This window comes from Aptenodytes patagonicus, chromosome 7 (assembly GCF_965638725.1).
Source record: "Aptenodytes patagonicus chromosome 7, bAptPat1.pri.cur, whole genome shotgun sequence".
In the NCBI taxonomy this organism is placed as follows: domain Eukaryota; kingdom Metazoa; phylum Chordata; class Aves; order Sphenisciformes; family Spheniscidae; genus Aptenodytes; species Aptenodytes patagonicus.
Window position 1 is genome coordinate 60,788,845 of NC_134955.1, and position 25,215 is coordinate 60,814,059.

Genomic DNA, 25,215 nt, shown 5'->3' on the forward strand with positions numbered 1-25,215 from the left:
AATTTAGTATTTTTCCTTCCTTACCTCTCCCCACTTGTAAGTCCAAATGTATACGCAGTCCATCTTCTAGCATCTACATACCTCCCATTTCTCGTGTCCTGCAACTTAAAATAAAGCAGCTGCTTTTGCTTGTTCCAGCGTCTGTTTAGCAGACTGTTGGTAGACTAGGTGTAGCCCTGTAGTCTTTGTGGGCAGGACCACTAGCCGCTACAATTGAAATCTTTCCAGTGGCAGTGTCGTAACTCACGTTGGGATTTTTCTCTTGCATTATTCAGTAAAGCTGTTCATAATGGAACGATAGATCTCTAATAGATACTTTCTGCAAATTGATTTCAGTTTTGGTTTGCCAACTGTAACTGGTCTTTAATTTCATAAGTTAATCATAAGGTTCTCATGTGGCTGTAACGGTCAAAGAAATAATACCTTTTTCACCCCCATTTTTAATTGTGTGGATTGGAAGGTGGCTGTACTAAGCAGTTCTTGGTTTAATAATGCTTAATTTTTGTACACCTAGAGAATGTGAAGTGCTATATTAGGCTAAATGCTAGTCTAAGCAAGAACTTGAACTTAGAAATGCCCTGGAGTAGGGAGAAAACATTGGATGTTATGAACAAACTTCATTATCCCCAGTCTCCTAGTAATAAAAAAAAAAAAGTAATTCTTATTATCTTACAGGAAGTTTACATACATTTTGTCAGGAAAGTGATACCACATAAAACTTTGAGAGGACTCCAGTTTATGGCTTTAATGCTCCCTTTCAGCTAAAGGAAGGGGGAGCAGTGACAACAGGAGACTGAATGGATGCCAATATATATTGAAACTATCTGTTAAAAATCGAAGAGTCTGGTGAAATAAACTATTGGAACGATGCCTTAAGGACACTTTAGCCTGCACAGTCACAAGGATAACTCAGTAAATCTGAGTAACATAAATAGAAGTCTTCTATTCCTGACTTACAAATGTAACCATAACAAATATGTAATCCTACAAGTCATAGTCTCATCGTATTTTAACTGTGACAATTTATTTCTAAGGATTTTTTTTTTTGATCACAGTTCTTGTAACTAAGACTTCTACTAAACTTGTGCAAGTTTTCTTTAGATTTGGGGTGGATATTGGAGCATGACCCTGATACAAGTTTGAAGCTATTATTGAAATGAAATTTTGGCAGAAGTTGTTGTGAAGTTTTTTTTGTTGTTGTTGTCTTGATTTTTCTGGTTTTCTATTAGTTGCTCTCCTCAGTATTACAGAAAAATCGTTATGCAGTGATTTTTTTAAATCATGTTCATAAGATTTAAATTATAGTTTAGATGTTTGGATTTGTATAATTTAGTGGTCTGAATGGCAAATACTAGCTCTAAAAATCAATTTTAATACTGTATTGTGAAGCTATAGGTAGGGGCTTAGTCTGCATTTTCTTTCAAATTTCCACCTTTCTTTCCTACTAGACTTTATATAGCAAACAGTTGGATTTATTTTTCAGACTTTATTTTTAAATGAAAGTATCTTTATACTTTGGGTTTTTTGGGGGTTGTTTTGTTTTGTTGTTTGGGGGTTTTTTGAGCCTTTTTAGTAGGAGAGTGGGCCAGAGACCATCAATAGCTACCTGTTTGCACTTAGGGGGTCAGGAGGGTCTATCTTTAAAAAATAATTTATGAGGGCAGGAATAGTTGCATGGTTAGGCAATTCCACTTTTGAAGTTTGATACCGCATATACTGAAGAAGGCAGTATTTCTTACCTGTATTACAGGTATAGCCCATCTTGCATGTGTCGGTACGTGTCAGTTCAAATTACTACTTTATTGCTTATAAATAACCAAAGTTTTTTTTGTTTTTTTTTTTTTTAAAAGTGTACCTGTTCAGTGTGATATATTGATCTAGGAGGAGGTTTGGGGTTTTTTTCCCCCCAAAGAAGACTTTCAGAAATACAGGGTAGAGCTTGTAAAAGAAAGATGCTTGGGTTGACTAGGGAATTATCGCTGTTTAACAGCATTAGCTATATATCTCAACAAGTGACTTCTAGCAAAATCTTGCTGTTACTTCAGAATGTGATCTTGTGCTCTATCCCCTCAAAGGGAAACTGTCCGTTTCTGTTCGTATCAGTTTAACACATGGGGATGGCCTGCCTTTCTCGCCTTCAGCAGTGAAACTGTGGTCCCTTGTACAGAATAACTACTGTCTCTGTCACGTACACTTAGCAAACACCTGCAAAGTTTTAAGATGCTGTTCTAGATGAAGTTTCCGACCTTCTAACAGTGTTGGCAGAATAAACTCTGTGCCAATGAAGTGACTGGTCAAGTGTAGTTCTGTGTTTTAGCCAAAATGCAGCCTCTATGTCTGTGTAAAGGCACTAGACTGAACCGGGGTGGTTAAGCATGGGCACATGTTAGCACTTTTGAATCAGAGAGATGGGGCAAACAACTGTTCTGAACAACTCAAATAGGTGCCCAGATGAAGCTGCCTTTAGTGATGCTCAAGATGATTCATACTTCTCATTGTTAGAGTAACAAAGTGCTTGTTGTCAATTAAGTTACTGCAGCAGTCTAGAGGCAACTTGCTTAGCTGCTCTAACTCTGTGCTGCACTGTAGCAGCATGCATGTCCCTCTTCTCTCTGAGCAATAGGTAACCCCTTTTGCAAAGAAGTATTGGGCTGGCATTGATCTGGTTGATCTGTGTATTGTTTTTTGTTAGTCCTAAATTGATAGAGGCTTTGCTTGTACATAAGAGAGAGCCAGGCAAAGGGGAATGCTAGTAAGATCAGTGCTTGGAGAAGTCCAGTCTTATGATGCTAGAAAATGCTTTTGCTGTGCTTTCTCTTCAGTCATTTGGGAGCCCTTTCTTCTTTTGTATCACCTCTGATTAGTAGGTGTCTTGCAGCTGTGGCACTTCCAGTGCAAGTTGATATAAAGGAGAATTTAGATTTGGACAGTCTGCTGATATCAGTGCTGGTTAAAGGTATTTTTGACAGCAGAAATCCCTCGCATGCATAGTATTAGTATGCCCATATCAGTGGGAGGGATGATTTAATAGCTGGGCTGTGTTCTGTCAGTAGCCTAACTGTGTTCAGTTCTGTGCCCTCATACAGGCTTCTGTTAGGACCTTTAGCAAAATGCTTAAGATGTGGACGCTTACTCAGTAGCCAGCACTACTGTCTGCAGGAAGATCAGTAGGTGACAACAGAAAGTCTGATCACTCCCTCCTACTCTTGAGGAAAGCCTGAGGAAAGAGACAGTTATGTGACCATTTGGTACTTTAAATCCTTTTAGCCTTTTAATGGTAATTTTTAAAGAAAATTATTAATAGCAGGCACAAGGGGTTTCTTTCCCACGTAATATCTATACCAGTGAAACTGTCAGCATGTACTATTACTTAAAGTATCTTAATACTTTGCTTACCTTAAAATAAAGCTATTGGGGAAAGCTAGTGCTGAAATTGGGAACATTCTGCCTTTTGCTCTAAAACTTCTGAAGTGGGATTTTGGTTTGCAGAGTAGGTGATATCCTAGACCTTGTACGTATGGGATTGTGGGAAATCTGAGTTCACTGCAGTGTATCTGTGTTAGGGATTTGATATTTGGTCCTTGGTATTTGTTTTCTAGTATCCTGTGCTCCTATTCTTGTTCTGTAACACTTTTTGCCTAGCTGGGTTGGGTCCTTATGAAATGTCTTCAGCCCCAGAAGGAAGATGCATTGCAAATTAACAACTTCAGGACAAGAGTTAAGGTAGATACATTATTTCATCTGTCTGTTACTAAATATGACCACAAAAAGCCTAAACCAATGGGCCTCATTCTGGTTTTGGAGCATAGGTTATACATTTAGTTGATAATTCATTCTATATATTCTATATAATTTATTCTATAACTTCTGTAGGACTGTTCTGGGGCTCTTGGAATAACAGCCAGTTACATCTTATTTTTAGTACAAAAGTAATTAGGGCTTTGTTCTAGTAATATTTTGCTAAGATGATGCAACATGGTGGAGTTATGGGCTTAATAAAAATACTATATCAAAAATGTCCGGCATTCCTGTAGGCCTTGCAAAATCCAACAATAGCCAGAAAAGACATAATTCTGACTTGCTGGACAGACATTACTGTGTTGTATTTGACTCTTACTGAGCTTTGTAATGAAAAAAATATAAATTGATTAACAATTAACTGCTGTAGTGAAATAAGTTTCTATAGCAACAGGGCAATGCAGGGTACAATTATTCAGACTGCTTTTCTGTAACAGATAATTTTTTCTTACAAGCAGTGAATTTACACTGTTGGACTAAAACATTGTTTTGTTATAGCAACGGATAATCCTGAGCTCTTTTGCTGCTGCCTTCCCCCCCACCCCTGCTCCTAAAGAAATAACTTTTCCTCTTATGTGCTGAAAAGGGTATGGGGGAAACTTTCAAAGATAAATACCAGGGTTGTAGGCTGGTGGAAACTCAACCTACTACTACTTACCTGTATGTTATTTCATATAATGAAGCTATACTGGTTATGTTGTTATGCAGTATGAATTTATACTTAACTTCTGCCTGTTGACAAGTCTATGTGAAACTGAACTTGCTCTAATTTAATAATAATGATCATATAGTAGCTTGCAAATTTCAAGTAAATCAATTAATAAAGTTTAGTCCTAATGCTGATTCCCTGAATCAGTCAGGCTTTTGGTGATTTGTTCTTTGTATGTTTAAAGTCTCTGTATATTTTGTTTGTTTCAATACTTCAGAAGACCCTTAAAGAGAGGAATGTTCTGCTTTAAGCTTCACTGTTAAAATTGGAAAAGATTAGGGTATTGTCAAGGGACTGCAGGTGTTGGCATTTTTTTGCCATAAAACACACTTGTAAAGCCAACTTTTGAGTGTTACTGTATTTTGATCTCTTTAAAGTTAGAAGAAATGAAATTTGAACAACTTCAGTGATGAAGCTACAGCAGCCTTAGCCTTTCAACAGGGAAGTTAATTTTCTGTGATGTATTTTAAGGATACTTTGGATGTCTGATCACTTGAAAGAAAAAACAAAAGCAGCAGTCCTGTCTCTGGCAAGCTGTATATAGTGTCAACCTCAAAGGATGCTATTGATAGGTGTGCATGTATTGTTAAAGTGCATTTTCTCATGTCATAACAAAAGCATACCAATGTTTTAGAGAAGAAAAAAATAACATTCAAAGCTAAAGTGAAAGGAATTGCTTTGAAGGTGTGACTGACTAGAACACTAGTCCAACAGGTCAGGTAACTTTTTTTGTGTGTGCATGGGGAGGAGATGAACAACTCAGAGATGATGCTATCATTAAGTCATGCAATGTTTCCAGTTTGTTCCATGTTTTGGGGGCCATCTAAAAGCAGCCTGCCAGCTCTAATTTAAATGAGTGTCACCTTTAACAGGTATAATTTTCTAACCAGTTTTACTTACAGAGCTGAGCCAGTTGAAACCATTTCCCAGTGAAAGTAACTTACTAAGTGTTTAATAAGTATCCCAACTGAGCCTGTGAACTGAATGAGAACAGTTGCTGAATTGTGCCAGAATGTGTGGTTTTACTTGGAATCCATTTGATATTTACATACCTATTTCCCTTATTTTAATTAGTTTCTTACGTTTAGTATATGTATCTTACCTTTGTTCAGCTCATCTGAATTATGTCTCATTCAGCATTAAAAACAGGTGAGAAAGGACTGATTATAAGTGTAGGCAACAGTGTGACTAGACTGTAGGAGGAAATGAAAGGATCCACTGGAGGATAAGGAATAAGGAGGAGATCGGAAAGATAACTATTACTTTTTTACTTCAGAGCTATAAATCTGTTAACTTCCTAGACTGTAACTATTGAGAAAGGAGTTACAGTTAACTAAGCATAAATTTTAAGTGAACCTTGTAGAACTTAATTATGAAGTGTAGTTAAGGAAAGATATAATTGTTATAGTACACTTTTGAGGAACTGAGAAAATTAAGGGTCTAAAATATGTGCTTCAGTGCATTCCAGGCTTTATAGAAGGTGATATATTCTTTATGCAATATGTGACAGTCTGTAAGGAGTGTTGCAGCATGAACTTTATTCAGTGCCTGTGAATATTTGGTTGCTCTCTACTATTCTGAAATCAGTTGCTTTTTAATTCACCATATTCCTAACAGTGAAAACTTCTGCTAAAAATCCTTTGGCTGCCTGTGACTCCAGTGGCAGGCAGGTATTTTCTTAAGGCTTATTCTTTATTGTATTTATGTAGAGAAAAACATTCAAGAGCACTACTCACCCCTATCCCCCCAAAAAAACCCAAAGCAACAAAACACCCGGCCACAACAACAAAAGAACCCCAGAAGAACTGTGAGGAATTCTCAACTGCTTCAAGTTACTTTCAGTTTTAGCTTTTGAAATTCTGAGGTAGTAGACTTCTGTGTTAGTTTGTTTTGCTTAAAGTAAAACATTGTCTCCCTGCGGTGTAGGCTGAAGGAAAATGTTAGTGTATAATGTGTTATATAAAAAGCTTTACTTTTGAAGTTCAGGTGCTCAGCCTTTCTAGTGTAATACTCTGGTAGTAAGGGAGAATTATAACTTAAGTTCGCATCCTTGTATGAACTAGCAATTTTAGATTGGTATAACAGATATTTTAACTGAAGGACTTCTAGAACCTTAAACGCATTCTGTTCTGAAATGGGGAGAGAATTAAAATGCTTAGTTCTTGATATCTTTTTACATATTTTACTGAGTACAGGGACTGTGACAACTGTTGAGAAGAGAGCTTCAAGTTCAGGTTTTACAGCAGGGGTTTTTGGAAACAGTTCATATTTTCATTGGTAATGTTGGGACAGAGAAGTAAGAGCATGTACATGATCGTGAAATTCTCATAACAAAGTTGGGAGGCATCACTGTTCATAATCAGAGTATTTTATAAGGAGAAACAAGCTGATATCAGAACAGTAACTGAAGTGAAACCTCATTCAAAAAAGACATAGGCAATTTTTGCTTCAGCCATAAAACTTTGAAAAGATGATAACCAGGGTGTAATGTTGATTACAAGCTGAGCCAGCTTGTGATACAGCTGTTGAAGGAAGGAGGAGATAAATGCAATTCAAAGATGTATCAAATGAGGTTTGCCAATAGAAATAAGGAAGTGTCTTTAGTGGCATTGTACAAGGCATTGAAAAGATGGCTTTAATATTGTATGAAATTCTAGTTGCTTGTGTTGATGAAGGTGATTTTCAACTCCTGCTACTAAGACAAGATGGTGTCTAATGCAAAACTGAAGAAAGAAGAGTGTGATTTTAATTAGCTGAGCAGAGCAATTGCTACTTCTTAAAGCTCTAAAAGGAAGAGAAGAAAGAAGGGAGAGAATAAATAAACAAAACCTTCCCTAGATGTATGAGAGACATTGCCAGATCTCTCATGAATCCCAATCACGCAAAATTCACCATCAATTCAGAAGGATCATGCTCTTTGACTAGCCCTGCTGTAAGCTATTGCTAATAGTTGAACTGCATAATGAAAATAGTGTGGTGTCATAGGCTACTGACTCTATGGGAAGTACAGAACAGATTTTTAAGAGGAGGCAGAGCATTTAATCCAGAAACTTCTTAGAGCTGATCCAGAGGAATGGAATGAAGAAAATGTATTTATAGTGGTACAAATCCAACTATCTGTGTGGTACCCAGTGAGGCTACCTTACTGGCTTTTAGATCCAGAAGAGGAAATGAAGTGCAAGATACTGAGGAGCTGGAGACACTAAAGTCCAACGGAAGGATGGAAGTACAGCTGACTTAGCATGCTCTTTCTATAATATCTGCAATGTTTTATGGCAACAGTATCCCAGTAGTTTTGTAAGGAAGCTTCAGGGGGTTTTGGTTTGGTTTTTAGATTTTCTTGGAGGTGGCTCTCTGTATTGTAAGCCTGCATTTATACAGCAGGCATTGAAGGTCAGAACTATTTCATCCTATCTTTAACCATGAGCAGAGTAAAGGATGAGATTTTCTTGAATAATAACATCAGGTAATAGTGGGTGCATTAATTTATTATAAAAAGAGGTGACCAGCCAACCTTTACTTCTTTTTTTATTATATGGGGTAGTGAGACTAAAAAAACTAAGCAGTAAACCTTTTTTTGTTTCAAGTTTCCCTAATCTGTTCTTTATTTACTTTTATATAAATTATAGTATGCTGAGGTATTTGGTATGTTTTCTGGGAGTTAGGAAAGATTCCATGTGCTTAAAACAGATGTTTTCTTATTCGTGATCCTGTATTTAAGCCGAATGTTTTAAGAAAGATCTTTCTTCAAAATGGAAACTAAGAAAAGTTAGCAACTGTGGCTTGGCTTTGCCCTGCTGATGTTAATCCTAGAACTTCAAGTAAGTTAGCCAGTTACCTGGCCCCTCTTGCACCAGAACGGAACGGTTTTCCACCAGGATATAAGCTTTAATGTATGGAAACTTTCTCATTTAAATGCACTCTTGGAACAAATTTTCCTTTCTGCTGTGAATGCAAAGTCTCGATTCACAGGAGAGAAGATAGTGTCAAATAGAAGACTCTCTGCTGTTCTAGTGTAGCTCCTTATATTGTGAATATACCTTATTCCTCACATCTGAGTGCATTCTCTTTATTTCGTAGCTATTTATGCACATCTTCGGCAATGAATTTTCCCCATTACCCTCCCATCTTAAACAACAGCAAAAATCCTTTGAGGTTTGTAATAGTTAATAAGGTGATTCCTCCAGTATGAGAATTGCTTCACTCTTTGGAATGCATTAGGATGTTAATGTATCTTGATCAATATGCAGCACTAAACAGTTAAACAGAATTTCAAGTAGAGGCTCAGGCTGCTTGGTTACCATGGCAAACACAGTAGGAAATTCATGCCAAAGTTTGGAAACTAAGATACACAAAAGAAACTTGTAAACAGAAATAATCACTTTGGAGAATAAATGTAATTGTTTATAATTTATTAGAGTCCCTTTTCCAAAGAATACTGTTTTAAAATCCTATTTTATCAAGCAAATCTTAATTGCCAGTTCAGAGTTTTGCACAAAGCAGGCAATATTCAGAAGCAGGGAAGAGTGACATTCTTTGTTGGCTTGCCCTCTAACTGTAAGGGCATTGAGTGAATAGAATAGCCTCTTGGAGACAGATAAATTACTTAAGTACTGTAATCAAGGTTGACATACTTTCAGCGTGCCATGTATTGTTTAACAGATGTGACCAGTATAGTTTGTGTGTATAATGATTTGTCTGTTATTAATTATATGTATGTTAGGTCATATATATATGATCTATATCTATTTAATGATTTGTGTATGTTGATCTTGAAGTATTTAATTCACTTTCCCACAGTTGTTTGTCTTAAGGCTTTCTAACTGTAACAAAGATCTGTATGTTGGTGTTTTAATGGGGTGATTCTCAGTTTGATGGTTTCCCTGTTTACTCAGCTGTCTTTGAACTGTCTGTGAACACAGTATTTCATATTGCAGTCCTGTCAGTATATTGTGGCAAAATCTGATATTATTGCATGTGACTTGCTGTACAGTTTTCCATAGGTGTGGTCACATGCAACTCATGCAGTTATTTTTCTCTTTCTGAATGTAAATTAGTGTGTGTATTTACATGCATCTTTTCTAAAATCTCATCCCCCAAAGGGGAAGCTATTAGATAGAAAAGTCAATGAATGGCTTGAGGGAGACACTACTTCTAAAAACTTCCTGAAGATTGAGGCTAGAGTCATAGTTGGACATTGAGATTGTATGCACCTACCCTGACATGTGACTCAACCTCATCACTTTGTGTTGCATAATCTGTATTGGAGATTATGGTAGATAGTTGGAGGCTAAGGGAAAGCAGTTTAGGTTATTATTGAGAAACTACGATTAATTTGCCTCTGCCTTTATAGCACGTGGTGTCTTGGGAAGGAAGGTTTGATGTCGTGATAACCAGGAAGTGGTGTTACTGGAACGTGAAGTGTTGGAGGTGGTGGAACAAGCAGTTTAGTATTAGGCTGAAACGGTGTTTGGGAGTTCTCATGAGTTTTAAGTGTAAAGAGGCTGAGCTGCAGACTCGTTACAAATAGGAACTGTTATATTGAATTACAAGTTAGTCTGTACTTTTTGCTGACCTCTTTAAAAAGGACTTACTGATCACTTCATAATTAAAACAGAAGTAGAATGTGAAAACATCTGGAAGATTATGCTAGGGTTTAACTCAAAGGAAAGTGAGAACTTAAGAGGCCGCAGGAAGTGATGAACTGTGCCATTGACTAGCCACAGTAAATAAAACTTTAAATAGCTTTCATCCCACTAAGTTTAACATATGGTAAGTTATAGTCCTGTGGTAGATCCGTAATTTCAGGAAAAGAAATAAAGGAGAAAAGCAGCAGAAATTGAAGGTGGACTAATTTGACTAACTGTCAAGGCAAGAGGTGATTGTAAGAAACTTGGGAGATGCAATTATGCTAGGTGAATGAGCAGGAGTGTTTGTTCCCACTAGTCTTTTGGCGGCACACGCTGGAGGAAAATAACTTGAGTCAGTTTGGAACCACTACATAAAAAGAAGAGAGGATTGCTATAGATGACTGTCTTAATTGATGAATACTTGAGTCCTAATTTTTCTTTATTGTAAGAAATGGAATGGGGAAGAATATTAGAAACAGCAATGGAGTAAATCATATTTGGTTAAACATTGGAACAGGCTGCCCAGGGAAATGGTTGAGTCCCCATCCCTGGAGGTATTTAAAAGATGAGTAGATGAGGCACTTAGGGACATGGTTTAGTGGGTGGTGGTGTTGGGTCGACGGTTGGACTCGATGATCTTGGAGGTCTTTTCCAATCTCAATGATTCTATGATTCTATATTGCATTGTATAAATCAGTAGATCCATCTGTAAGTGTTCATACAGGTCTTAAAAAAAAAAAAAAAAAAAAAAGGATTATTACAAAGAGATTCAGGGAAATGGTGAAAATTGTGATAGCTGAAAACTTCCATGGAAATACTGAAAAGGATGGGACTGCTTATTCTAGTAAGCAGTATAAGTGCTGTGTATATAAGGAATGTTAGACATCATTGTGTCTTCCTGGGAACAAGAAGGTATTCAGTAAAATCAGAGGGGAACAAAATTCAGAACTGATGCTTTTTTCCACATATTTAACTTTATCGGGATGTCTTGCTTCAGTCATCTAAGTAAATAATGGACAGAAAGTGGGTGTTAAAACAAAATCTGGCAATATTCACAATTCCATGCAGTAGTTAATGCAAAAAAATCCTGACAAGGGCTATTAAACTTCTGTATTTGCAATTTAAATGGCTTCCTGAAAGAAATCTAGGGTGGACAATAATCCATTAATGCAGCTAACTTCTTGAACTTCTGGAACATGTATCTGCCCACTGTTGAAGAAATGGTATTGGAGTAAAAAGTCCCGGATTGTGGTCCGGTTCTGCATGTGCCAGTATGTATGTGCCATGATTTGTTAAATCTGTGTCTTAATTTTTAAGCCAGTGAGGGAGAGACCAGTATAAAAATGTGACCTGTCACCCATGGTTTATTAATAGCCCTGAGATCATTGTTTTGAACTTAAAACTGCACAGTGAGATCTCTTTCTTACATATCTCCTTAAAAAGAGCTGAGTGGGGGGAGAAGAGGAGGAAGGTGTCTGCATCGCATGCAGAACATACGTGATTCTGAATTGGGTTTCTGTTGGAGAGGTTTTTATCCAGCAGGCTGAGCTACAGTTGAGCCAAAATTCTGTAGACCAGCCACTGGGAAGAAACAATAATACTGATATCACGCCTTCTTTTCCCTTCCTCCTATTAAAAAAAAAAAAAGGGGGGCAACTAATTGCTTAAACCAAAATAGAATATCTAATTCAGTTCATGTCTGTTGGGAGTGTCTGATACAGTGACTATATTCAGAGTTGTTTGAGTTTAACCAGCCTGTTTACAGATTTAGTGTGGCCAAGCGCATCACACTGAAGTCAAAGTCTCAATTTTTATCTGAATTGATCATGTCATTAACTGACACCAACAATAAGGTGAACTTTGCAATAGGAACTGTGAAATATTGCTTTTGTTAGCTGTTCTTCAGTGTGGGTTTCTGAGTGATTGTTTAGATACTCAAGAATAAGTTAAAGCTCTTGTGCTCGTTCTGTATCGTAGTAAAGCAGTATTGTGCAGTGTGATGTAAAGGATTGGAGCACTTCTAGGGAGGAAAGGGACAGGTTTTCTTCTGCAGGTATAATAAAAATTAACTTTGTTAAACATGTAGAAACAAACACCTTTTGAAAAGTTAAGTTGCGGTGCCATGTCACTTCCCTGAAGTTTTAGTGATTTGATTATAGTGCAGCTGAAGATTGCTCCAGTTACTTAGAGTGCTTCCAGCCTACTTCCTGGAGGGAGCAGACTTCGGCTTCTTTCGGAGACACTAAGCACTGCTCACAGACCTTTTCAGGACTGACCAGGACTTGCTCTGGAGAGTTGTGCTGAGGGTTGTGGTCAGTTCATTAGAACACTTTGGGTCTGACCTGACTCTTTGAACAGCACTGTCACAAGTTGTACGTTTTGGTCTTCCACTCAAAAGGAGCAGTGTTAGTATGTCTGTAAATTTTACCAAATGAGTAACGCTTTGAATTGAAAATGCTTTAAGTTTCTGAAGGAACAATCTCAGTGACCCGAGACCTCTGTTGGGTTGTGACAGATGGAGGCAGCAGCAGTGTTCTCTGCTTAGAAGACAGAGGAGGTATTTTTTGTGTGGAGGGGTTCAAAACCTTGTTTCAATTTCCCTCAACCTCCCTGGCCTAGAGTAGTTCAAATGTGTTAACGTTCCTGTCCTACTTTAATGCCATTTGCCCAGTCTTATAGAGAAACAAAGGGTGAGTTGATTCCATATGCACCTGTGGAGTGAATGGGGATTTGCAAACAAAAAAATGTTTTTCTTTTTTGGTGAGTCTACTGTTCTAGGTTTTTGAACTCCTTTTTTAAATAAAAATTCTACTTTTTCTAGAGTTACTGGTAGACTGGTGCTTTCACCTTAGATAACTTCCAACAGGATGCGCAACCAGATAAATATTTTGGTTTATAGCCTTACTGAAATGGAATTAACACTGTTACGGTAAGTTGTAAATCACACAGTCCTTTATGTGTGTTCTTTATGGTGTTCACATCCACTTTCTTGATCTTGCCAATTATATAACCATTGGTTCAGTTAATATCACGTAGATTTACTTCAAACCAGTGCATGCTCTTTGCTCTGTTTGAGTGCTTAGAATAATTCTTCTGGAAACAGAATATGATTATTTTATTGGATGCTTCAGAAAACTAAACTGATCTTTGCCTAAATATGGATTTATGTCCAGTTGTCTGGACTAGAGCTTTTATCTTTATGTATGTGGTCATAGTTGTCTGCTGTATGAATATATGCTGAAATCTTGTTAAGTAATGCTTTTCTCCTTTCAAAAGTCATGTATGTCTTGTATGGCCCCAAGTGGAAGTTAAATCTAGAAGGGAGAAGAATATTAAGTAGCTTCCCAAATTTGCAAGCAGCTTTGTACAAAATTGATCTTTAAGACTTTGTTATGGATGAATTGTGTGGAAAACTTGAAAAAATTAGGTTAAATAAAATTACTTGGTGTCCCTGTTTTACTAACAGAGCTGTTCTCGTACAGTATCCTAGAAACTCTGTCACATGCCTTAAGTGTTCCTGTTCAGCATTTAATCAAGTGCTTTGTAACTTATAAAAAACCTTCTGCAAAGATAAAGGAACCCATTTATGAGGAACAGTGTTGTTCAGGAGAGTAAACGTTCTGTTGAGTGGAAATAAATCTTGAAATGCTTTTCTTGGGAGCAGGTATAAATGCAAATTATTTTAAACTTTAAGTGAGGTCATTCAAAATATTTATGTATTAGAAAAAGTACATCAGAAGATGTGCCACTGAAGCCAAATTAATAATGATTGTGTCTTGAAGATCAGAATTTTAAGATTTATGAAAGTAAAACTGGCACGAATTGGCAGCTACGCTTTCTGGAGACTTTCTAGGGAAAGGAAGCTATAGAGAGATACCTTAATGGAAAGTCTTTGAGGCAGTATGTTAAAAGTAGCAGATTCTTCTTCCTGCCTGCTAATTGTTTTTGTCCCAATTTCTTAGTTTTTAATTTTCAAAAGTCATGTTGTCCAGTGCAACTTTCATCCCTTTCTCATAGGTTCTCTTGCCTTCAATTAGAGAGGAATATGTGAATAAATGTGCTTATTTTTAGTGTTAGTTCATACTTGCCCTTATATTAATTGACAGCAAATCCAGCATTGGTTGTGCTGTTGTGAGTGTTAAGCTATTGGTGCTTCAGTTCATAGAGTTGAAAGTTCAGCCAAATTTTAAAGGCAAAACTAAAAATGAAATAATAGTTTTCTTGAGGTTTACAAATGTGACTTTAATATAAAGCAGATGCATTGAACGCAATGTTCCAAAATAAAGACCTAAAATTTCCCCAGCAGTAATGGCTTTGCAAGGCTTAGGAGACACTTAAAACTAGTCTGTGTATACACACAAAACGCCTATCATGCAACCCTTAAAGCTAAGCACATCACTCGGGTATGGAAAAAGCAGCTCTTACTTATTTAAGAAACTGTCCTTACGTTTAAGAAACCTACTGTAGCTATGTATAAATAGGGCAACTTTACAAATGGTGATTGTCTGCTGGCTTTCTGTAGAATCCTAAAGAGATTTTATACTTTTTTTTTTTTTTAGTTTATAAGTGTTTCCAGAAGCTTTCAAACTGTCTGTAAATTTTCTGGGAGCTTCTGAAGTGGCCCTGAGCGTGTGTTCACTTGTACGCTACCTGAAAGGTTTGTGCTGTTGAATCTGAAGAGATCCTGGTGCTACTGTGAGTTCTTGCCAGACTTTAAACTTTCTACCAAGAAAGCCAAGGCCATTAGTCGGCAGTCTGTCAGTTTATGTGCAGTTATGTTTGTAGAAGCCAGTTTATTACTGATTGGCTATGGCACTGTCAACTGCGCTGGAGAGTGTATTATTAGGGCTTTATAGTTGCAGGAAGCGTTGCCTGGACTTCCTGTTGTGTATCTCATATAAATTAAGCAGAACTTTTGTTCTACATCAGTGTTCTTTATAGGGAAAGACAACTAACTTGTTCCTGTAGTTTTTCTTCCTGGGTGAAGTTCCTTTAAGACACAAACCAGACCTGTTAAGTACACTGGGAGTGGCTATGTTGCTGCTGCTTTGGTTGATCCTAAGCTTAGGATCTCAGGGTCATTCAGGTTGGAAGGGACCGCTGAGAGGCTCTAGACTAAGCTCCTGCCCAAAGCAGGGTCAGTTATGAGATTAGACCAGCCTGAAGCAACAGTGAAGTAACTACAAATGATTCTATTGCTAATATTAAGTGAGCTGTATTTGGGCTCTACAGAAAAAATCTGGAAATCTACTCCTTTGATAATAAAGCAATTAGAGGGATTTCCAATGTGAGGTATTGAAGCTAGTGTTTCTGGCAGAAACACTTGTGTACAGAAACAATGAACAGTGTTCGCCAGAAAATTCTACAGAATTTTCTACAGTGCCTAGGTTAACTCAGCTTTCTTGCCGTCTTCCTCAACTTTCTCTGTCCTTCGGCCACCTCTGCAGGAAGGAGAGGGAGACCAGCACAGACATGGAGGAAGAATAAACAAGCTATAAGGGGCTTCCTGGTTTTGTTTTCCCTGTACTTGCTAATACAGTTAGCAAGTCTGTCCTGGAAGACCCTGCCCCGTTCACTAGGGGATACTGTAAGGCAAAGTGCTGCAGCAAGGGTTACCTTGCCTCTTTTTTTCAGCTAGGGTTTAAAGAGCATCTGTGAAGTTCAATAAAGTTCACTTAGTAATAATTCTAAGAGCTGATTTGTCATGTTACTTGTATAGCATTATAACAAGCACAGCTTTCTCAAATTGTTCTGTTTATAGACCAGGGACCATTAGATCCCTGGGCAGCAAGGTATTGAAGAGATATCAAGCTACAGGTAATAAGTTGCGAATTCCAAGCTCCAGAAATGCTGAGGAAATTGTTTTCAGAAGTATAATATCTTGGTTCTTTGTGTCTTCTCTTTTATTTTGTGCTGGAGCTCTACATACATAGCCAATCTGTAATCTGCCATTCAAGATCAATTAATTCTCTGGACAAGACAGATTTTCTTAAGAGGATTTTTGGAAGTAAAATTTTTATTAAATGTTTGCCCTCACTTGCAGGCTTAAAGACCTAATATTCTGTCTTGATCTCACTTATAGCTATGACCCATTGAAAGCCAGTCTCCTGGCAAATGTGATATTAAATACTAGTAAGTTATCTAAAGGAAACATTCTGACTACAGTTGCATTTATCTGAGAAAAATTAATGAATAACTCGTTTCCTTTCTGATCTCGGAGATGTTTTTTAGCTTGGAAGGAAATGTAGCATCTATGATACATTTCATTCAACTAAAATTTGCAGAAAGCTGCAGGTGTAAGTTAGGAAAAGAAAAGATACAGGAAGAAATCACATCTGTCAAGGAGCATGATTAAATGCTGGCTTGAAATAATGTGATTCACTATTTGGGAAATCTTAGTATGAAAGCTCAAAGTCTCAGATCCATAGTACATAAAAAGAATGAATCTTGGACAGATATTAATCTGGCTTTGACCTTAGAATTACATACAGCTACAGAACCAAGGTTATTGATGCCCATCCTAATCAGACATTTCAAACATCAGAATCTGAAAACTTAAATATTTGCTTCAGAGTGAGGTAACTGATTTTTTTTTTCTTTCAATTTTCTTCCTAGTGTTTAGGTACTTAAAGCTGTGGTTAAGATGTTCCACTTGACTGCCTTTCTGCTGGAAGTCATGATTCAGGGTGAATGGGCAACTGTTAAATTCCCCCCACCCCAGCAGAGTGGGGGTAATTTTGCTGAAATAGCATGCTGTGAGAGTTAACTAAATGGGACTAGGAAGTCCCCAAAACAGTTACATGGTTCACGTTTTATTTCTAGAGTATGAATTCATCACAAAGAACTAAATGGCAAAGTTGGACAATTTTTCTTCTGTTAAGTGTAAGGTTCTCTAGAGAGTTTTAATCTGTTCAAAGACAGGACTCAGAAGCTGTTGATGCCCAAGGTATACCTATTTTGTTCAGCTGCATCACTGACTTTAGACAGGTGTTGTGTGAGAGAACCATTATTCCTTGTTCCTTTGCCCAAGGGGTACTTGAAATACCACTGTATGTTGGAAGGAGCAGACTTCTAACACGGGTATCAGTTGGCCCAGCTGCTAATACCAGTCTTGATTAGCAAAGATGTACTTCAATAGCTTGCACAGATTTTTATTCGAAGGGAGGATGGTATTGATTCTTAACCTGGCATTAGATGCCCCAACCGTCTTTCAGTTGTGATTAGACTTAAGTTCTAATTACAAAGTGTTGCTCTCATCATGAATCATCCACAATGGAGTAAGTTTCTCAAAGTGGACAGGCTGGAATAGTGCTGAGTGTTTTTCAGAAGAAAATGTTAAAGGAACTGGGACGGGAAGCATGCAAATAGCTTGCTACCAGCTCAGAGGTGAGGGTGCCTGATTCTGTTCTCTTTCCAAATACATCGCCATTCTTCTGAGAGGGGGGCAGTTCACATCACCTTGTTCAGTAAATAGTGTAATATCCTAGGATTTGAGAGTTGTAAACGTCTTTTGATTCTCAGAAAAGAGCTTTTACATATCTTCCACAAAATAGCTATAGCAAATGGACTTAGTTGTAAGCTAATGAAATGCTGAGTCCCAGGCACGATTGAATTTTATGAATAAGCTCTTTTCTTGTTCTTACCAAAATCCAATAGCAACCCTCAACTGTGCAGAAATAAAGATAATGTCTCCTAGTTCTTATACTCATTGATTCTACCCTGTCTTTCAATTAAGAGAGATCAAGACCAAAAGAGTACTTTTGTGCTTGTAGATTTGACTTATCTCCATGAGACAACTATATTATAACTGAAAACACTAGCTGCATGTAAATAAAAGGCGGGGCATCCCTGTCAGTAGAAGCCTGGTAATTCTGGGTTGAATTAATTTATTTATACTCCATTTAAGTTCAGACAGATTGTCACTGCCATCTGGTTCCCAGAGAACAGCTAGAACAAGCACAGTGAAGTCTGTGCTTAGATTTAATTTATCAGAATTTCATGTCTTGCTAGATCTGTTACCACATAATTTCAGAAGATGGGGAACTTCAGTCACAATCGGCCAACAAAAACAAAAGCTAGTGATATAAAACCTCAACCAGACAAAAGAGCAAGGTATAGTTCCAGTCTGAAAATAGCCACCTCTTGATTCTTTCCTGCTTAAAATGATAGTGAGGATTCAGAAGGAGAACAACCTGGGAATACCCGTGTTTTCTGCTGGCTGGGAGAGTCTATGGTTCTCTGATCGTTCAGCTTGATTAAGGCTGAGTTCTATTTACTTTAAAAGGGATCTTCCTTCTTAGGCATTGGGTCCTGCTGGAACTTTTGTCCAGAGGACACAACCTCAAGTCTCATAGGTGAGAGGAGGGAGATGTGGTACCTTGTTAACTCTGCATTTCTTTGAGGTACGGAGGGATGCATCTATATGTTTCTGTAGAATGGTCTTCCAGATAGAAACGCTACCTCAATTTTGAGAGTTATCTCTTGATATCACTTATTTTGTAGTGATATAGGACAAGGGAATCTTGCACAATATAAGAGATAACTGCATGGCCTCTAGGATTTAACCTTTTAGCTTCAAATTACAGATTTACATGTCTGTGAATGCTCCTTGGTAGGCATGTGCCTTATCCTATGATCTCCCAGTAGAGCTAGTATTCTATTTAAGTTCTCCTTGAAGAGGTATTGCTAATATTCTTTTTTAGCTTATAATGGATCTCTGGGCTCTGGAGAATAACTTTTTAATCTGCTGACTTTAGAAGTTGGAATACATCATCTCATTTTTGAGTTTTCAACCAGGAGGCCATACACCTGATTAAACTGGTTTATAATATGCTGTAAAACATAGGTGCAATTTTAATACTGTTGTGTATATATGCTTATCATGTGTATCCCGTAGTTAAATTTGCCTTGGAAATGGCTCACCTGACATGATTCACTGTGTAGCTAGTTACGATTTTTCCCTACTGACAGGTCTAGTTTCTGTCTGCGTAGCTCCATGCGCACCAAGGATTTGCTGCTCTTTAGACCTCATCCTTGAAGGGTTAATACATCGGAGCAATTTTCTTTTATGTGAAGCTTGTCCTCTTCCTCAAAGAAGTTTTATTTCTTATATTGCTGGCCTGATTTCCTCTGACTAAAAATACTGAAAAAGTATATATCAAAATTAGAATCCGAGTCCCAAATCAGAGCTACATCTCGGGTCTGTAATATTGTTGAGTATCTGCAGCTTTCTAATTACAGACTCTGAACCTAGTAAATAGGGTGTTTAAAAAAAAAAAAAAAATTAACCTGATGTATGATCTTGCATATTAAATGTGTGGGTTTTAATCTCTGGATGATGAAAGATTAGGTTGTCTGTTCAGAAGTGATAGGGGGATAAACATGGGTTACACAACTGAGAGAGCATTTTAAATGGCTTTTCTGTTCCTTTTGATTCGTCTGACACTTTAGTGCCAGATCTTCAGTTGTTTATATTGAAGTTCCTCAGTTTTGTTAGTGCTTATTTTGTCTGAGCTACATTTGAATTCTATGTTCAGTATCAGAAGTGCAATTACTCTGTAGCTTAACGGCTTAAAATGTATTTTAAAATCACAGTATCAGCACCTTGAGTCAGTGTTCCTAGAAAATGCTCTCCTAGGATCTAGTTGATCATTTTTTTTTTAATTATTGAGGCCAATATCATATGTTTGCCTGTTATAAAAGGATAGACTTACAGTACAAGGATCAGGTGATTGAGAATATGCTATTTTTAATCCAAAATTGGTTGTACTCAATATTGAGAAAGCTGCTACTAGGAAAGTAAAAGATATCTTGTTTCTGTGTGATGGAATAACTCTTCTGGCAGGAGATGCCTTCTGGGAATAGGTTGATCTTGAGGACTCACTGGAGCCTTTGTGTTACTGAATGGTTGTCATTGGTTTGTCATGTGATGTAGTTGCAAAGGCTAGGGTAGGTATAGAGTTTAGCAAAATTGAAAACTACAAGCTTTGCATTATATGAAAAGATAAACCTTTTGACAGCATCTTGGGTGTCTTTGATAAATATAAAGCTGCTTTTTAAAGTAGGGTTTTGTGACTGCATAAATTGTTGCTTAGTATAAACATTATTTGCAAATAGAACTGGTTACATGCACACATTGTGATAAACTGTCTTAATTCTGTTTGCTCTCTTTGCAGGCTGCGGACTTGAGTAAACCAATAGACAAAAGGATATACAAAGGAACACAACCTACATGCCATGACTTCAATCACTTAACAGCCACAGCAGAAAGTGTGTCTCTTCTAGTGGGCTTCTCTGCAGGCCAGGTCCAACTTATAGACCCTATTAAAAAAGAAACTAGCAAATTATTTAATGAGGAAGTAAGTAGAAATCTTAACATTGTTGCATGCAATGTATTTGTGATATTAAAGATCCTAGGTTCTCAAAGTTCTGTAGATGGCTCCGTTTGCCTGTATAGCTTATCATTCAGTCACTACCTTTGTTTTTCAGCTGTTTCATTGGCTTGGAATACCTACACAAAAATGTTATTAATGAAGGAATCTTTTGGGGTTTAAGATTAAAAATTAGGACTTTCTAGTTTGGGTAGTACTGTAACTAGTTAATGACAGTTAACTGATGGAAAAAAGGTCTACAAATCTGAATGTTGCTGCATGTGCTCTGCAGTCAGTTATTTCTGAGGCTTCTGGTTCCAAATGAAGAAAACATTTAAGCCCCTATTTAACTAATACGTTATGGTCAAAATATTAAATAAGGTAAAAATACCAATTTTTGTGGTCAGTATGTTACAGCAGAAGCTGTCTGTATCAAGGATTCCTGAAGGCTTGCTTGGGGAAGACTAGGATATCAAGCTGAACGCTGCATAGAAAAAGCTGAAGGCTTATGAGGTCTTGGCCATGTGATGTTCCTGAAAGAAACTCTCCATCCGCTTTTTCTGCTGCTGTGCAGTAAGGAAAGATAGAAGGGAGTACTATGGGGGGGACTAATGCCAAGTTACAAGACCGCTGGCTCTGATTATCTGCTAGTATTGGTATTCTTAGAAGAGTAAGGGTCTGGATGCTAACAAGGAAAGAAATCTGGTAACTGGTACAACTTTTGACAGCATTTTCTGCAGAGGATAAGCTATGGGAATTTGGGTGGTTTGGGGGGGATGGTTTTTTTTGTGGGTGTTTTTTTTGTTCCTTTTTGTGTTGTAATCTGGCTGCAGATGAATTGTGGGGAGGTAATAGCAAAGAGCTTTGCAGGTCTATCCTTTTTTTTTTTTCCTTTTTTTTTTTTTTTTTAGAAATTTCAAATCTGGATAAGAGCTTTGCAGATGAAGTTAAGCCTTGCTCAGCTTTCAAACTGAGCAAGCATATCTTTCCCACCTCAGAGAGATGTGTTGCCTAGCTCTGTCTTTGTGCAAAGATTGAAGTCTTGTTCTCAATGGGGATGTTTTATAATTAGAACTATCTAATTCCTCCTCAGCTTTCTAAAAGTAGCTACATCTAGATCAGAAGAGGGATGTTTTTCTTCTTACCTAGCCTTTTCCCACCTGCTCTGTCTCTCTGCTTGTGTTGAGTGGGAAACAGTGCTGGACAATCTCTTAATCTTGCAGAGAGTACTCTGGTAGAAACCTCTGTATAAGTAGTTGAAATGTTCATTTTAGCATTGTCCTAACACCCGTCCCCTGCACTACCCTCCCTCCAAAAAACCACAACCCACCCCAAACCAAAAAAGTCCAAACTTTGTCATTGGTGCAACTTCACCATTGGGAGTGCTAGTCTGCATGTGAACAAGTTACTTGTGTAAGTACAGCTGATTTAATCTTGTGTGATAATAGTGTAAGTATTACAAATGGCAGTAGAAATACTATAAACACTAGAGGTTCATATCACAGAGCAGTTCCCACTCTTGTAGCTGAACTATAGTTGCTTTGAGAAAAACTTCTGCTGAAATACTTACATAAAGGTCCGATGCATGCTTACATGCCTCGATGTTGCTTACTGTCTAGTGTCTACAGTGTAAAGCTGCGTTGCAGGCTGCATAGTTCTTGTGGTAGTCTACAAATGATGGAAGCACTGAAGCCACTTTCCATTAGACAGTATTGTCTCTTCTCTGTGCTATAACTAGCATTACTTCACTGTGATGGGAATACATCCTTTGACAGTTTGGTGGAAGTTAAATGAGATGATCTATTTTCTATAAAGCTAACATAAAGATTTGCTCAGTGCTACCAAAACTACGCGCACAGTAGTCTAGAGTTAAATGACAAATTCTTGTTTCCTACATTGATCTTATCTGCAGTTATAACCAATTCTAAAGCTTTTATATATTTTTAATCTGTCAATTACAGTATTGAAGTTTGCCCTGGACATGTTTGGAAGTTCTGGCTTGTATCTAAAAGCCATTTCAGAGAAACATCAGCGAGCACTGATGTTTGAGCCAGTTCATTTGCTTCAAGATGAAGGTGCCTGTTGGGTTTTGAATATATTTAGAGCTTAGATAGTGTTTGATAATAAACATGTCTTCATAGGCAGAAGGTCTAAATGAGTGTTTACATCTTTCAACAGAGTTAGGACTAGTGCTAGAGGTAATAGAATTCACCACCTGTCCTGTTAGTAATTTGGTGATTCAGGTAGCCCAAACCTCTGTTTTGACTATCACCTGTGATAAAGCAATCAGGATGGCACTTAATCGTATGTGAAATAACTTAACCTATTATGACACAGAAGGTTATGTTGAACTTAAAATGCAATAGCCTTAATGCAGTCTAACTTGTTACTCTTCCCTTTTTTTTTTTTTTTTTTTAATTCTATTGATGTAGGAGACAATAGGGACTTGAAAGGCTGAGGTGAATGATACTACACAGCTTGTGGCTGCCCACCTAAATCAATCTGTATCAACAGTGGTATTCTTTCTAGCTGTGTCAGAATTTAATTAGTGATATTTTCTTATTCCTAAAACCAACCAAGTATACCTCATAGATTTAGTTGTTTCCAGGTGATAGTTGGTTATTCTCAAACTAGCCAATTGAATTATATTTCTTTCATCTTATTTTTTTGTTCTTTTTTTATTTAAACTAAAGCCTTAAGCTGCACTTTTTTCCCTTTGAACTTCTTCAAAACATGGCTACCAAGATAATCTTACTTGGCTTGTCTTCCTGACTGGTGACTGAAGTTCCTTCACTTACTATTCTTTCACCAAACTGAACATAAGCTCCTTATCCCAGCTACTCCACTGATTTGCTTGATACTGCATTCAGTCCATTCTTGTAATGCATCTGCCAGTCATACTGTCTTCAGGTCTTGTTTTGTTGTGCTGCAGAAGTGTGTGAGCCTAGCTGAAAGCTTTTAAAACTTCAGAAAGTCATAACTTCAGAGTTTTTATCTTCCTGCTGAATTTAAAGCTCTGCTGGTTGAGAAGGGGATGAGTTGTAGTCACTTGCTACATATCAGCTTAAAGTCTCTCTGCATCTTGTGTCTTTGAGCTAATCTGTTCTCATTGCAGATTGCAGTCTTCTGTTTTGTTCAGAGCCTCCTTGAGGTAAAGATCAAACTTGCAGGATTTCTGTACAATATTTAGGATCGTGTAGCCCAACTTGATTATGGACTTAAAATGCCATTTCTAGTATAAAAGTTGAGCAACTGCTCTTATGAGTGGAGGTTGTATGTCAGGTTGAGCTGCTCTAGTAGAGGAGAGCAAGAAATTTCACTTTGTTGCCATATTAGTGGTAGTTTTGTAATGAGAAGACTGTTGCCTGTAGCAAGCCAGCTGGGCTGATGTTCCCTGTCCATATTCTCTTGGTGTGTACCAGGTAACTTTCTGTCCAATATTTCTGATATCATCATTACTGAGACATGAATAATATATATCAATGAACACACGACAAACTAAAATATTGCAACAGAAGCTAAGAATATGTTTCTTTAAAGCTACTGCAGTTAGGAAAAGTCCCCAGATTAAGTTACATCTCTCAGCTCTCAAGTACAAAATGGGTAATTTAACCAGTGAGAAATTACAGAAGAGAGGATTCCTGGTCTTATGCCGAGGTTGACAGCAGCAGAAGTACATGTAAAAGTATAATCTAAAATGACCAGGTGCTGCTTTCCAGTGATAGTTACAGTCCCAGAATGGATACCAGTCAATGTATTGTCCATTAGTTGGGGTTTTTCGCTTGTGATGAACAGCATAGCAAGGTTTTTTGGGGATTTTTTTGCTTCTTTGTTTTGTAACTTGTTCTGGTATTTCCCTAGGCTCTTTGTATTTGCATTCTTGCCTTTTGTGTAGCTCAGCTCTTCTTTCAGCCTATAATCAATCTTTGCCAAATACAAATCTTAAATGTGCATGTAAAGAATTACTTGTCTCCAAGTTGCAGTTGAGTGATGCCATGCATGACTTGGTAAGTTTTAGAAGTCCACCAGAACTACACTAGCAAACTCAAGGAGTCAGACTTTATCTCTCAGTTCTTACAGCATTGAAGACATTATGATCAGGAATGTTTGTGTAACATCTATGCATTCATTCTTTTGCAATGATGGACTCTTTTTCTTTAAAGGAAACTTCTTGATCGGGTGGTAACTGAGAGTATTGACAGGTCCTTGGCTAATGAATGAAAAGTAATTGGAGGGTGGGGATTCCCAAGGTGAAGAGTATGTGGTGCCTTCTGAATTCACTGAACCACGTGCATTTAACTGCTAACTTCCCAGCCACGTGATAACAGGGTCACTGTGTATGTACCTTTTGCTCCCTGAATCAGTAAAAGCTGGTAAAGGCTCCTAAAGCCTCTTTTTTCCTTCTTTCAGAGGATGGATTTTATTTGGGATTTCAGATAAAACCAGAGTCTAAATTTACTGTTGTTGATTTGTAACCTGTTTGCTATGTAGTACCGATGAGTAACTGCCTTTTTTCCCTTTAGCTCATTCTGTGTTTTCTTGATTGTTTCCTTTTCATGCTCTTCAACCTACACAGCGCAAAATAAACCTAAGAACACTACCTTTAGATTCATAACAACAGGTTGGCTTGATTGAAGTATGTTCTTTGTGGAATGTGACTGGACCATAATAATAACCTTTGGTAGCACTTTGTCTAAAAATAATTTCC

At 37.5% G+C, this 25,215-nt stretch overlaps 1 protein-coding gene across 4 annotated transcripts in view; it reads left to right on the forward strand.

Moving 5' to 3' along the window:
• Positions 1-25,215, forward strand: part of WDR20 (WD repeat domain 20) — a 48,197-nt gene that overhangs the window by 8,374 nt on the left and 14,608 nt on the right. For 2 of the 4 annotated variants that reach the window (XM_076345477.1, XM_076345474.1), the window contains exon 2: positions 20,313-20,495. In XM_076345477.1, coding sequence (XP_076201592.1) covers positions 20,313-20,495 — 183 coding nt within the window. Of the gene's footprint in view, positions 1-20,312; positions 20,496-20,980; positions 21,081-22,935; positions 24,845-25,215 lie in introns of those variants that run through there. The other 2 variants (XM_076345476.1, XM_076345475.1) reach the window with 2 other exon arrangements.